At 34.6% G+C, this 14,667-nt stretch overlaps 1 protein-coding gene across 6 annotated transcripts in view; it reads left to right on the top strand.

Annotated features, from left to right (window-relative positions):
* The window catches only part of USP15 (ubiquitin specific peptidase 15), a 59,778-nt gene that overhangs the window by 13,063 nt on the left and 32,048 nt on the right, over window positions 1–14,667 (top strand). For 3 of the 6 annotated variants that reach the window (XM_066319092.1, XM_066319090.1, XM_066319087.1), the window contains exons 3-7: window positions 1,203–1,333; window positions 3,942–4,068; window positions 7,684–7,829; window positions 10,261–10,322; window positions 10,765–10,812. In XM_066319092.1, coding sequence (XP_066175189.1) covers window positions 1,203–1,333; window positions 3,942–4,068; window positions 7,684–7,829; window positions 10,261–10,322; window positions 10,765–10,812 — 514 coding nt within the window. Of the gene's footprint in view, window positions 1–1,202; window positions 1,334–3,941; window positions 4,069–7,683; window positions 7,830–10,260; window positions 10,323–10,764; window positions 10,813–12,546; window positions 12,638–14,667 lie in introns of those variants that run through there. The other 3 variants (XM_066319089.1, XM_066319088.1, XM_066319093.1) reach the window with 2 other exon arrangements.

The raw sequence follows: 14,667 nt of genomic DNA on the forward strand, positions 1-14,667 counted from the left end.
TTCTACAGTGTAATACAGTGATAAGGAAAGCTGTAATTGAATTCACAAAAGGCTGATTCCAGGAAACTGAAGCAGTATGTTGTGCTTATATTACTTAAATACTTCTCCGTTGTTTCCAGAATATTTGGATGAAGTGAGGGCAGTGAAAAGCAACAGAGATTTCAGTTAATCTCAACATGTGCAAAACTGTTGAGTGTGATGTAATGCACATGTCATTTTCAAAAGAAGAGATAACATCGTCAAAGCGGGCACAAGGAAGTAGTTATTTAGAGTAGCTGATTGTTCATCATAGAAAATGGTGTTGTATATGCGAGACTGAATTGTCAGAATCAGGGTGTATCTTTAATGGTTCTGAAAAAATTGTACTAGAAATAATGTTGGTATTTTTAGAAGGAGATAATAGAAGCCAAATTACACCTCACGATACAAGAATAGTGCAGAAATACCATATGAATTTTGTGAAGAGTTACGTAGACCTGAAGTGCTCATGGATTTCTCCCCACACTGTGCTCCCAGTTACAATGTGATGCTTCCAGACAGAAACAGAGCTGCCCTAAATATTTGAAGCTCACAGTGGCTCACATCTGGAATCATGTCTTAGTCCTAAAAGGTAGCTGCTAGTAATAAGAATTGAATGAAAGCTAAAAGCATGCTGGTTATCTACAGAGATTCCAAGTTGTGCTTCATTCAAATGCAGCATCTCCCTTTCTCTGCAAAGAATTTTGTAATGACTGTTTCCAGAGCACATAGGATCCTTTGAATAGGAGGTTGTCCGTGATACTTTTCTAGTCTGACATAGGGTGGACAACTTCAAACTTTGAATTTACAGTTATATATACTCATTCTCATTTTCAGCTGTGGAAGTACCCATGATGATGTGGGAATATGTGTGAAGTGAGTGGGAGGAATGAATTGGTTTCTCTGAAAGCTAGGATGATGTATGATAACAAACTAGGTGCTTATAATTGCATGGGGATATAAAGTTGTCAGTCATACAGTAAAGGAATACCACCTGTAATAGGTGTGGTAAGCATGAACAGGATAGTTTGCCTACATCGTTTCAGAAGGCCTTTGAACACTGTAATACTGGTAACACAACTGTGACTCAAAATATTTTGTCTGCTGTTTATGTGAAAAATGTTACATTAAAAACTCAAGTAAAGAATTACAGTATTCAAGTGAAAATAATCTTTCTCTTATAGATGGTGATTCTCAGTCTCTCAAGGAACATCTCATTGATGAGCTGGACTACATCCTTTTGCCCACTGAAGGCTGGAATAGGCTAGTGAGCTGGTACACACTGATGGAAGGTCAAGAGCCAATTGCACGCAAGGTACTCTTTAACTGCCTACTGGGATGAATATGATTCAGATGTAGTCCTGCAAATATGCAGGAGTTGCACAGGAATTTATTAGCAGGCTTTAAAGTCCTGGCCTCTGATCATCATATGGAGAACTCCTGTTTTAGAGTCTTGTTGATATCTAATTTTTATTCAAATTTTTGAGGCTTAAATGTGACATTGAGGCAAGGGGATGCAAAGGATATAATACTTTCTTTTTCTGGAAGTAAGTTTTCTTAATAAATACCTCAAGAAGAATTTGCTTTAGAAGCTTGTATGGCTATTAATGCAAATGATTATGTAATTAGGTAAATAAAACTGAAACTGCATTGACTATGTTAGTGAAAGCCTGGCTCTAGTAATGTTAACATTGGTGAAGTAATTGGTAGTTTATCTATGAGAAGCACACTGTACTCAGCTGCTTGCTAAGTGAGTTACTTCTTTGAGCAAAAAGCTTACTTCAATGCAAGTTGAAGTCCATAGTATGGTGGATGATGTGGCCCTCCATCAGTATAAGATAATGAAGAATTAACATCTTTAAATTTCTTTTTCTGTGCTCCACCACATAGCACCCTTATTGTTAAGGTGATAGGACATTTCAGCGGTTTATTGATCATATAGTCTTTTTTTGCTTGTGTTATTTCTTAAAGTTTTCAAGTTAGTGATTACAGTTGCATCCTCACTGGACTGAATTACTTAGTTTTTAAAATGCAGTTTGGTATATTTATTCTTTCTGTATTGACCACTAGAGTGTATTTTTCCAGTTATAGGGATCTTTATTTTAATTCTTTTTAAATTGCTGAAAAAATACTAGCCTTAAAATTTAGTTTTATGATTTCTGGTGTAATACAACTTTTGTTTCCTTCTTACGTCATAAGTGTGGTCTAACTGCATGCATGATGCATGCTGGCTGCTTACTTGAAGTCCACTCTTCAAATAAATGGTAGATACAGCTGTAGAAGAAGTTCATTTAAGGGTTTTATAGTATTTTTTGTAATATGATAAAGTAGTTGTTTGTTTTTTGGTTTTGTGTTAAAGAGACATCTCTGAAATGTCTTTTTGTCTAGTTGTTTTAAGAGCTGAAATCCATTAAAATAACTCTCTTTAAAGATATATATCTGTTATCAACTTTTAACTGTTTTTTCTGAAGATGGAGTTCAGTAAACTGCATACTCTTCCATCATCATGGTAAAGTAAAAGGTCTAATTTTTTCAGTTTGGGCGGAAAATGGAAGGGGAGAGCAGTGAAATTAGAGTAACTTCCATTCCATTTGGAAGTAGCTAACTGGAAAAATGCATGGAGTATAATGAGTGGCCAGGTAAACTGGCATAGCTTTGTTACTTTCTACCAACATGAACAGCAGTTATGCTCTGAGAAGCATATTCCAGTTCAGCATTTTTGTTTCTAATGCTTCTGTCATTCATTACTATTTTTCCTGTCTGCCTTTATGGGTTGCTTTTATTTTTCATAAATATGGTATACTTTTCTTTCATCCGCTTTGTTACATCAGCTATTTTTGAAATGTGGATCCAAATTTTAAATTGATAAAATTTTGTATTACATCTACATCAAATAATGTTAAGGCTTCTTGTACATACTACCTCTAGAGTGTCGGTTTTTATTCTTAGAAGTGTCTTAGCCATGCTCCATAATTTTGTTTACTGCTACTAGTTTGTTGTGACTAGTAGCTGAAAACTACCAAGCTACTCAAATTAAGATGCATTTTTAAGTGCCATGATTGACCGTCATTAAAGCTAAGGTAAGCAATGAAATAATTCATTAATTTCTTCATTTTTTCCTATGGCACATACATATAAGTTTTATTTGTACAGCCGATAGATCTCTCCTATCAATTAGCTGGTAGCTTTATTTTAACCGTATTTGTCAGATGTATCACATATCAGGCTGATGGTTATTTTTAGAGCAGTCTACATGACTAAGAGTACTGCAGTTACACTTTGGAAGATCAAAGGGAAAAACATTTAAGAGGTGACCCTGAATATTTTTTCTAAATTTTACTTTTATTAAAAAACAAAAAAATCCTGTATATTTAACTAATTCCAAATATATAATAAACAACTGTAATGAGTAGGTAAAATTTCAAATGAATGTATTCATTATTGGAATGTAAGTGGAAGATTTGTATGTTTTGTTTAAAATGTGATATCCAGATTTTATTACTGTGTATTATATTTTTGATAATACTCTAACTGTGAAAACAAGTTCTTGATGTTCTGAGGAAGTAGTATACAATAGTATACAATAATACAGTAGTATTTGGATAAAATTAGCTTTGTGTGTTTTTTACCTTTTGATCAAGTACTTTTAGATTAAGGTTGCATATTTGTGATATCTACTGTACTTAGCACTTTGAAAGGCATTGAAATACACAGGTAAGACAATCGTCATCATGGAAAAAAGTACTTTCTAGTTTACTGTATTACTAAAATTTATAGGAGAATTTTAGTTCTAATTCTTTGCATTTATTAAGTGTCTTATATTGCATGAACTACAGTTTCTTGAAGAGTTCTCAAAAATATTTTGAAGCGTGTGTATATGAAAACACACTCGGGCTGACATGTGATCCCATTCTGTTTTTCAGGTTGTTGAACAGGGTATGTTTGTAAAGCACTGCAAAGTAGAAGTATATCTAACAGAATTAAAACTGTGTGAAAATGGAAATATGAATAATGTTGTCACACGAAGATTTAGCAAAGCTGATACAATAGGTATGTACAACTACTTTCTAAAAATATGTGATTGTTACTTGTATGTGATAGCAAGTTCTGAAAAAATATCTAGATAAAATGATAGATAGGTATTTTGACCACTAAAAACAATGGGAGTAGTTTTGCTTGGGTCAAACTTACAAGTTAAGAAATTGGAGTATTGAGGGAGTTTAATACAATTTTAACAATATAATGGTGTGTTTTATTATTTAAGCATCTGCATTAGCTTTGGAGGTTTGAACTTTTAAGGAAGTGAATACTGTGATGCTGTTTATTGGATTTCACAGTACTTTTTCTTGGCTTTTGATGTGTAAGAAATATATTTTTAACGTGTTTCATTAACCAATATGTTCTACTCATATATATGAAGAGAAGGATATATTGCAAAACACAAGAAAGAATTTAATACATTAATGGCTAAAAGTGACCTACAAAGGCAGTTATTCTTCACTCTATGAAGTGGCAGGCCAGGCACAATCTTTTATAGTAATTGAATCCTCTATTAAACCTTTAACTTACCTTTATTTGTATTTATTTTGACTGCTTGTTGAGCATTCTGTCATTGCTCAGAACAGTAATTTGATAAGATATTTGACTTTGAAAATAACAATCAGAACATTTTCAAAGAAATCGCTCCTCATATTTTGGTGTATTTGTGCATGTGCATCTGAGATAAGAGTCTTTCAGTCATCTGTATTTGTGCCGGTTTTGTGCTTTATGCCCTTGGCACTGTATGCCCAGCTATCACTTTATGTTTGTTGACAACATTATATGTTTTTTAGCTTTTGCTTCTCTTCACATTATGAGTAGTGACTTATACTTACCAGCCTTTAATTCTTTGCAGATTGCTTGCTTTAGAAGCAGTCATTTCACTTCGTTAAATTTCAATATTTAAGTTAGAAAAAGAATCATCTCTTGTATTAGAATAAAAACTTTAAAATTGTGAAAATTCTCCTTAAAACAAGGTTTGTGGTATGTTAATTTGCCTTTTTGAGATCTGTTTTAACTTGGGAAGTTATACGTCAGTATTTTCTGAGGAAACCAGAAGCTTGGAAAAAGCAATTTGACATTATCCTTCCCTTAGGACCAAATGCAAACTGTTTTGCAGCTATACTGAATTGTATCACTGAAATTATAGGTAATGGATGAAATTTCTTTTTCTAATTAGAAGCAGGGCATTTTGGAATGACTGTTATAGGAAGATATATTCACTTTTGTCAGCAAAGAGAGAATTACAATTATAAATAAATTGTTGTAAAGGGTAATGAGAAGCAGTCAGAGATCTCTGGCATTCCCTTTCTAGACACTAGCATTGTTTGCTTTCCTGAAATGCGGATGATATGCTCCTGGAAGGCTTTAAAAACATCCCCTTCCTGATACTGAAGCTTCTTGTGCGGAGTACAAAGCAGAGCCATCCTAGCCAAGGCATCCAGAAGAGTTTGTAGCCTAGAAGAAGACCTAGAAAAATTCAACCCACTTAGAGTAAATTATAACTGATCCCTCTTATCCATTACTAAGATTGTGGTATTTTTTCCCCCTGCTTCCTACCTCAGGTATACTTAAGGTAGTTCTGGAATTCATCAAATACACAGCAGAAATGCTTTTTATATTAATAAATAATATGCAAGAGGATTCTTACAGAATCTTGCTTATTCATCACTTTTTCTTGTATATTTCCTTGTATATGTCCTGAGGTTTAGTTGATATGCTGGTGTTTGGTGAGAGGGTGGACTCAATGATCTTGGACATCTTTTCCAATTTTAATGAATCTGTGATGCTACTAGAGGAGAACCCCATACACAATGTGACTCAGACAATCCCTCTTTGATATATATTCATTTATGCTGGAAAAGCCACTTCCACTTTAGTTCATAAGCCAGTGCTCTAGTAATACTTGGTGGGGATGGGAGGAAGAATTATAAAGTGTGCATTGGTTATATGTTCATGGAAGTTCATAAAAGGATCTTATTTTCACAATCTCAAATATTGGCATAATAGTTAAATGGAACATGCTCTTCCCAGAGTTTGGACATAACGTGTAATCATCCAGTAGGATTGATTCTTCCTGTCTTGTAATAGTTCTGTTAGCAGAGCTGGAATAAGTTAAAAATTAACATAATAATATTAGCTTAGTAGTTTTGAAGAAAATGAGCTGCAATGCTCAGATGATTAATTGTTATAGTATTAATAGAATGAAAAATTAAATATTTTATATTCTTCTTTTAGTGAAAATGAAATTGAATTGATAAATCTAGATTTTCTACTTTTTTTTTTTTTTACAAGATTGTTGCTGACTAGATTAGTTTTTATATTCAGGTATAATTATTTGAATTCATTGGTTAAGAATTGATTTTGACAGTATATTGGTTTTTTTTGAAAGCCAGCAAATCAAGTAAGTCTGTTGCCTTGTTGATATCACCTACCTTGCCCATATATCACCTCTGGTACAACACTTGCTTTCAGACCAAAACGTGGTAACTAGTATAGAAACAAGTTGTATTCAGTGGCCTCCAATATCTACAAGTACTCTATGGGACCATTGTCATACATTTCACAAAACAATGTATCGATTTTTTGCAAGGTACTTTTAAGTTTTGTGTCTCAGTTTGGCTTTCCTGTTTGACCTAGTGGAAGAGAAAATAATTTTGAGTAAAAGGGAGCTAGAGAAGCTGACACACTAGTGTTTTCTTCTTAGACTTTGGAGGGATGTCTTTCAAAGAGCTTACAGGGCCTGTTTTTATAACTGTACTTTCAGAGATCATCATGGATAAAGTGTATTTCTGGACTCCTGTTCTGTGCTCTGTGTTAGCTGTTATGAGACAGAGCTCCCATGCGCCTTTGTGAGTCTACCAGTTAAAGAAAGCAGCTAAGCAGGATTGCTGTGATACAGGACCGTACATGTTAGTTTAAAAACCCAACTATTTAATAAACTCTACCTTTGTGTAAGGAGAATATTGTTGATTGGAAATTCATTGTATTTCAGTTGTAAATAAGTATGCTACCTCAAAATTATATAACACTGGTTATATTTCTGTCAGGTAGAGTAGGAGCTGGTAGACCCTTTTCCCTGTACTCTTTCAGGGACATAAAATCGTCCACCTTCCTTTCAGAATAAATTTATGCTCTTCAATTTCACGGAGTAGTCATTTTTCTATGGACAGGTGAAATAAACTTCACACATATATATTGTGGTTAGTGCTAATTGCACTCGGATATGGGTAAAAGTGTAAAACCCAAAAAGAGTTGATTTGAGGAACAGAATGACTTCCTGCACCTGATTTTGCTACCAGTCTCACTTCTGATAATTTTTTACCTCCCCACACTCCTCTGTTAGCACACTCAGAAATGAGTAGATGGCTCCTGTCGTCTGTTACTTATCAACTTCTCTTTATTTGGTCTGCCTTGCTAAGGGATTCAGTCCTCCGACTGTTTCCATTTTAAAGGCAAGCTAACTAGCAACTTCCTGCTGGTCCTACAAAATAATGTGGTTGCGTGTCAATTTCTACAATTTCATTCATATTTTGCATATGAGGAGATGAATTCTGATGCTTTATATGACCTTACACTGTTTGTATATTGAAATGTTAAACTTATGTTCTTTCCTTCACAAAACAGACACAATTGAAAAGGAGATAAGAAAAATCTTCAATATTCCAGGTGAAAAGGAGACCAGATTGTGGAACAAATACATGAGTAATACTTTTGAACCTTTGAATAAACCAGACAGTACCATACAGGATGCTGGTTTATACCAGGGACAGGTACAGTGAAATATTTCTTTTCTTGAATACATTTATCTTTTTGCTCATGAAAATGTAGCTGTACCCAATGTTTTTTTGCTTCTTTTTAACTGAAAATCTCTTTCTAATAGATTATATTAGGGTTAGAGGATATCTGCCCAGCTTCCTTCACCAGATTTTGTGAACAAATTTGTTGAAATTGAAGCAGTCTTTATGTGTATTTTTGGGATTAAAGACTGAAAAGAGAGATTAAAGAGAGGATTTAACTCTCCTGGTGAATTAAAATGAAAATTTTTCATGTACTTCCAAATTTTAAATTTTATGTTTACCAAATTTTGCTGACATGAATTTGGTAAAATAACAATAAGGGAAAAAAAAAAGTTTGTGGTTCTGTTATAAGAACCTAAGAACCATAGAGACAGAGGTTTGTAAATCTGCCTTAACATGAGACAATGCCATCACTTTAAAAACATCACTTTATAGGGGAATTCCTCATAAGATCATTTTTTTCCTTTTCAAGATGAATATAAAGAACAAACATTGGACATTAAACTACAAAATATAAATGTAAACAGATTGAGCAATTGCATTGATAGAATAACTTTTCAGATTATGACACTGATTCTTTAGTCTTCAAATAGAGTTGAATGTTTTTTCAACAGCTGTAGTTCATACAGTCACACTACAAATTAATATGAGTGAAATTGATGGCAGTAATTTTAGGCGAGATTATATTAAAGTATTTTCTTTAGCCTTGAAATACTTGACTCTCACCTACTTACCAGCAGTATTTATACTGTGTTTCAGTTTTATAGCATGGAAGGTAGATAATCAGTGCACCAAAACTGTTGTGTCCTTTGGCTTCATGTTGCATGCACTTAAACTCTCACACAGGTAATTTTAACAATGCAGAAGTCCTACTGGAAGTGCCCACATCTCCCATAAGAGATTCACATCAAAGATGTAACTTGCGAGTTACCTCTTATCCCAATGAAACATTAACTATGAAGCAAGCATGGTCTAATAAAGCCATGACAAGATCTCTAGGTGACATCTGTACTGTGAGCAAAACAAATACTGTTTAAAACAGAGTTTGACTGTGGTTTCTGAAAATGCTAAGTGTCGTGGGTGGTAGGCCATATATGTTTGGTCAGTTGCACTTGCTGACACATACATGGTTATTTTTCTGGCTGAGCTTCCTAATCTAATAATAGTTATTCTGACTATTACAGTCTGTCTAACCTAATAGTTGTAATAGTGTATGCAGTTGAGTAAATTAATGACTTGAATTTATCGGTTGATTTCTGAAGCAATCCTTTAGGAATTCCATTGAACTCCTCAGCGTAAATCTACTTTTTATTTAGTAAGCTCTGCAAGCCAGTCGAGGAAGTAGGGCAGAATCAGCCTTTCAGCATCAATAACCAAGGGTAGCAGACTACTCTGTTCCTGATAGAAGGCTGGTGATGATAGAGATCTTGTTCTCAATCTCATGCTCAAGTATGTTCAGACTGAAAATGTGGTTACATCTTCAAGTGGCTTATACACAAGGTTTTGAGTGTTAGTACTTAACTGAATTTATGTCAGAGTGTAGAGACATACGCGCACAGCATCGCAGTTAATTAGTGTCCTGAAACATTGGTGTGCAGTTGTGTAGAATTAGTTGCATTGGAAGTGGGAAGTTGGATTCAGTTTAAGTATTGGAGTCTAGTTGCTATTTGAAAGGATCCAGCTTTCTCAGCTGTCAATCCAGAAAAAGGCATGAGCTGTTTGTAGGTCCTGTGTCATATCTGCCGGCATAGGGCAGATATCTCAAATACCCAAAGGAGTTTCAAGTGACACCTGGTGCCTGTATTTGCGACTGAGTGTTCTGTACTCCTTTCTGTACCAATAACAAATTGAATGAAATTAATTTCATCAGCCAACTGTCCTGTTGAAAAAGTAATATTAGATAAATGCTTCGGTAAAATATACAGGAATAACCATACAGGTATGATTTTACAGCTATCGAGGCAGAAAATAGTTTTGTTCGGGTGGTTTGGGTTTTTTTTCTTATCCTTCTGTGTGAGGCAAAATTCCTTCAGGAATTAGCCCTTCCTTAAGCAGGGCTGTTACATAGGCATGTGTTTTCTGTAGATTTACAAGTGCGGTTTAAACATTGCAGGTCATCTTCTGACCTTTTTGAGAGGTAAGTGGCTTGCCATCCATGGATTGTAGAGGAATAGAAATGTTAAGGACTTGCCCAAATTAAGATGAGGGGTGAAAAAAGTAAAGAGTAAGGTGCAGTGTAATGGATGGAATATGGAATGTAGTGGAATGTTCTTGAATCTCAGTGGATAGTAACTTCAATATCAGTCTTTTCTTGATCACATGTCAGCAAATCCATTAAAAAGACAGAACAAAGCATTCTACTGCTATTTTTATTTCAGTTTTCTTATTACACTTTCTGTGGTAGGTCCTGGTGATAGAACAGAAGAATGAGGATGGAACGTGGCCAAGAGGTCCTTCAACTCCTAAGTAAGTTGAATTTCAGTCAAGTGATTAGTTTGCATATTATTTACTTTATGAAAGAAAGTTTTTGAAAGTGGCATTTCATTTTGAAAATCAGTCTTCAGAAAGACTTATTTTGTTGAAAATACATTTGAACATACTTGTTGTAAGTGCCGTTCATTCTAGAACTTAGCATAATAATGGTGATTTCCTGCATATATGTTGCTTAATTTTGTTGATTTCAGCTAATGATACACATTATCCTGCTTAAAAATGGAAAAAAATCCATAGTATAAAACTGTAAAACTTCGCATATTCTATTTAGATTCCTGTTTCAAAGTATAGTGTATCTCTTAGGTCAACACAGATTTTATCAGTATTTTTCTTATATGTAAATATTTTCATGGGCAGCTTGTTCCTTTTGTCTCCAGAGCATAATATTTACCCACAAAGTTTATTTAAATTGCAGCCTACATTACCATCATGTGGCTTCTGTTCTTTGTTGGGCTGTCATCAGGTAATGCAGGATGATGTTGGTTTTGTTTTCTCTTTTTCCTACTGCTGTTATCAACAACACCTTGATAATGGCAAGTGAATAGAAGGAAATAGTTGTGTGTTTTTCTTAATTTAACTACTTTTAATTTTATTTCCAGTATCTAAATCATGTTCTCTTGGTTTTGAAGAACAGTTGGAACCATTTAATTAATATGATGTCAGCCTTACAAATGGTTAACTGTAGGTTTTGCCTTTATTGAGTGGTTCTCGATCATATCTTTCATAGAAGAGTTTAGGTTCTTTTAAGTTCTCTTTATTCCTTTTGAGATTTTGTATGTAGTTAAGTGTCACTGTTGTTCTAAAGCGTTTTTATAGTATCATTGCTTATCATTTGAAGGACAGTGTTTCTTTATCTTTGGTGTTTTATCTCAAGCATTTATATTTGGAAGACTATTTTCTATTAAGTTATTTAATGAAGTCTGACTTCAATTTAAGATTAGCATGAACAGTATAATCTTGCTTAGCAAGATGTTGTAATGCAAGGCATTGAGAATGTGGAGCAATAGAAGGAATGGGATGCTAACTACTTGCCGTTTAGTCTCTGACCTCAAAAAGCATCTAGTAGAAATTTAAATTCTTAGTCAAATTTTAGATGCATCTTTCAAAGGTTAAAAGAACTTGCATAACTCGCTGTCATGGATTCTTTTGGAAGTTTTGGTTGGAAGATATTCTGGTGATGGTCTACTTTTATTCTGCCAAACTTCTTTTCCATTTTATGGAAAGCATTCAGGGGCAGTATATGAATTAAAGAATATATCCTGGAAAATGTTTGATCTAGGGACAAGTGAAATGCTAATTCAGAATGGTGGTGTCAAAGGAGGCTATAAGTAAACCAGCAAATGAGGATGAATAGTATTACTGTGGAATCGGGGTATGATTTTGAGATCAGGCAGCTATCAGAAAGTTGGGAATTTGAGATTCAAATACTCTGTAATAATGGAAAGTTTGCAAAATTTAATGAATTCAAATAGCAGCTATTAACAGGCAGTAGTAGGACAGGTTTTTACATCTGTTGAAAACTTCATTAACAACCTAGTAAATGCTTAAAGGGATAGAAATATTAAACACTCACTTTGGAGTTTTCTATACGAGGTCCATTTAAGAGTATTAGTTTGTCAACACAAGTAGCATATATTCACATACCTTCCCTGTCATTGGTCATACACTGGCTCAGTGCTGAAATTACCTTTTTGTAGAGTACAAACTGTAAACAAATTCTGATGTCAAGGTATAAAAGGCTGTATTTAGAAATGTCAAAGTATAGGATATTGGAAATCATGGAAGATAATATATCTTGAAAAGGTAGGATCATTTCAGAACATGAGCTAAGCTTTTCTATAGATTCACAGAGTAGTTGAAGTTGGAAAGCATCTTCACAGATTCGCTAGTCCACTCCCTTGCTCAAAGGCAGGTCACCTAGAGCAGGTTGCTTGGGACTGTAGGATAGATTTTGAGCATGTCTGAGGATGGAGGCTCTACAGCCTTCCTGGAAAACCTGTTCCACTGTTTGATAACTCCTATTTTTAAACAAATGCCTCATATTTCAAACAATTGCCAGTGCTTGAGTTTTATATGTATTGCCTCTTCTCCTTTCAGTGGACTTGACTGGGAAGGGTCTTCCTCTATATTCTTCATTCCTTCCCACTAAGTATTTATACACGTTGATAAAATTGCTCTGGAACCTTCTCTTTTCCAGGCTGAATGGTGCCAGCTTTCAGCCTTTCCAGATGCTGCAATCCTTGATCACCTTTGTGGTGTCTCACTGGACTTAGTCCAGGGTATCTGTCTCTCTGGTACTGGGAAGCCCAGCACTCCAGGTGTCTCTGGCCAGTTCTGAGTGGAGTTGAAGGATCACCTCCCTCAACCTGTTGGCAATGCTTTTCCCAGTGTAGCCCACTGGGCCAAGGTGGTTGGCCTAAGGACACACTGCTGGCTCACGTCCAGCTTTTTGTGCAGCAGGACCCCAGGTGGTTCCCTGACAAGATGCTTTCCATTTAGTCACCTGCCCACACACCCTCCTCCACCCAGTGTATTGGTTCCTGGCATTGTTACTCTCCATGTGCACCTCTTTGCATTTCCCTTGACTGGACTTCTAGAGGTTCCTGTTTCCTCATTTTTCCAGCCTTTTGAGGTCTGTCAGAATGACAGCAGAATCTATATTGTGACAATTGAAAATGAGATACAATAAGATGGAGAGATGTTCTGCACTTTTTCCTTGCCTCTTTTTTGCAGAACCAAAAGAGCAATTTTTTTACTGCTGCTTATGGCAAATTTTCTGTATTCCTACCACATGTGATGAGTGCTGTCAGTTTTTCGTATGAAATATGTTAAAGGTGTGAGCATCTTTTCTTCTACAAGAACAGATTTACTTTGAAAGTGGACAGATTGGGACCTCAGTTCAGTACAGGAAGGAACACTTTTGAAAATATTAATTCTGTTTTTCTTAAGAATATAATGAATTCATACAAGAAAAAAAGATTGATTATCATCATAATTGTCTCTCCTTCTGAAATTAGAAAGTAGTGATTTCGAGTTTGACATCCTTTTCATGTGGGAGTAGAGACCATGCTGTGCAACTTAATTTCTGCTCTATGTTCGAGCTTGTCAGTGTCTGCATTTGTTTTATGTGTACTGTTAGTCTAACTTCTGAATTTACTTAATTTTGGGAGTAATTGCAACATCAGCTGTAAAAACTCTGCATGATTTAACGATATCTGCTATTGTGTCGTATTTTAGTGCTGCTTAAAATGTTTGCTAGTCTTGGGTTTTTTTTGTCTGAAAGTATCTGAATGTGCTATACATTCTTAAACTGTTTGCAGGGTCAGTCAGGTTTAGGAATAGCTGGATTTTTTGCTTTCTGAGAGGTTGTTTATATCAGCTACTGGGATGTTTTCTGCTCTGGTAGGCAGACTTCCATGAAACTTTCTCTTTCTTCTGAAATGTCTTAAATGTCACCTGCTCCCAAAAGAAGTATTACTTAGCAGTAATGATAATTTTTGCAGAAAATTTCGTTATGCTAACATGTCTGTGAGTATCTATCTCCTCCATGTCATACACATGACAAACGTATACAAACAGATCCCAGTTGTTTTTGTAGCTTAGTTGCTGCTGATCCCAGTATTTAATGAAGATTTGAGATCGCTGTGCAGACTTTTTTTTTTAATCTGTGTCCTTCTATGGGAAGTTATTCCACAGGCAGAAAAAACAACTGTTTAAGTGGTTTATTATTGTCAATATAATAATAAATAAAATAAATAATAATAAAATAATAAACTAAAAACAAAATATAAATTTAAAAATCTAAGATTGTAGTTCAAGTTACTTACGGAACTGTACTACAAAATCAGTTTACTTATGTTTAGGAAAAAATGTACATCACTTAAAACCTTTTGGCCAGTCTGTGATTATAAAACTGAAGACAAGGAGAAGCAATGAACTCAAGTTTTAACATTCCATGGGTTACCAACTGAATAGCCAGGACAGGGTTTCTGTTAGTTTCCTGTTAAGGCGTTGTTACTTATTTATATGCAGATATAAAAGCAAGTTAGGGAAGCATACAAAGAAGCTATAAACTAGTAGGTTATTTGCTTCTAGTTTTAAAAAAAGTGTTGTAGTTTAGGTTTTTTAGAAAACTTAAAAACAAGTTTTAAATCTACTGATCCATCCTATTCTTTAAAAATGCTTTTTATATGGTAAAAAACTAAGAATTTTTAATTACCTGTCAATCTATATTTCTGTGTTTGCATTAAAAGTAATGGATTTCATTCTGATACTTCTTTTATTTACCTATCACTGTGGAATAAGTCATCCTAATCAA

Source organism: Sylvia atricapilla, chromosome 5 (assembly GCF_009819655.1).
Source record: "Sylvia atricapilla isolate bSylAtr1 chromosome 5, bSylAtr1.pri, whole genome shotgun sequence".
NCBI classification, from domain to species: Eukaryota; Metazoa; Chordata; class Aves; order Passeriformes; family Sylviidae; genus Sylvia; species Sylvia atricapilla.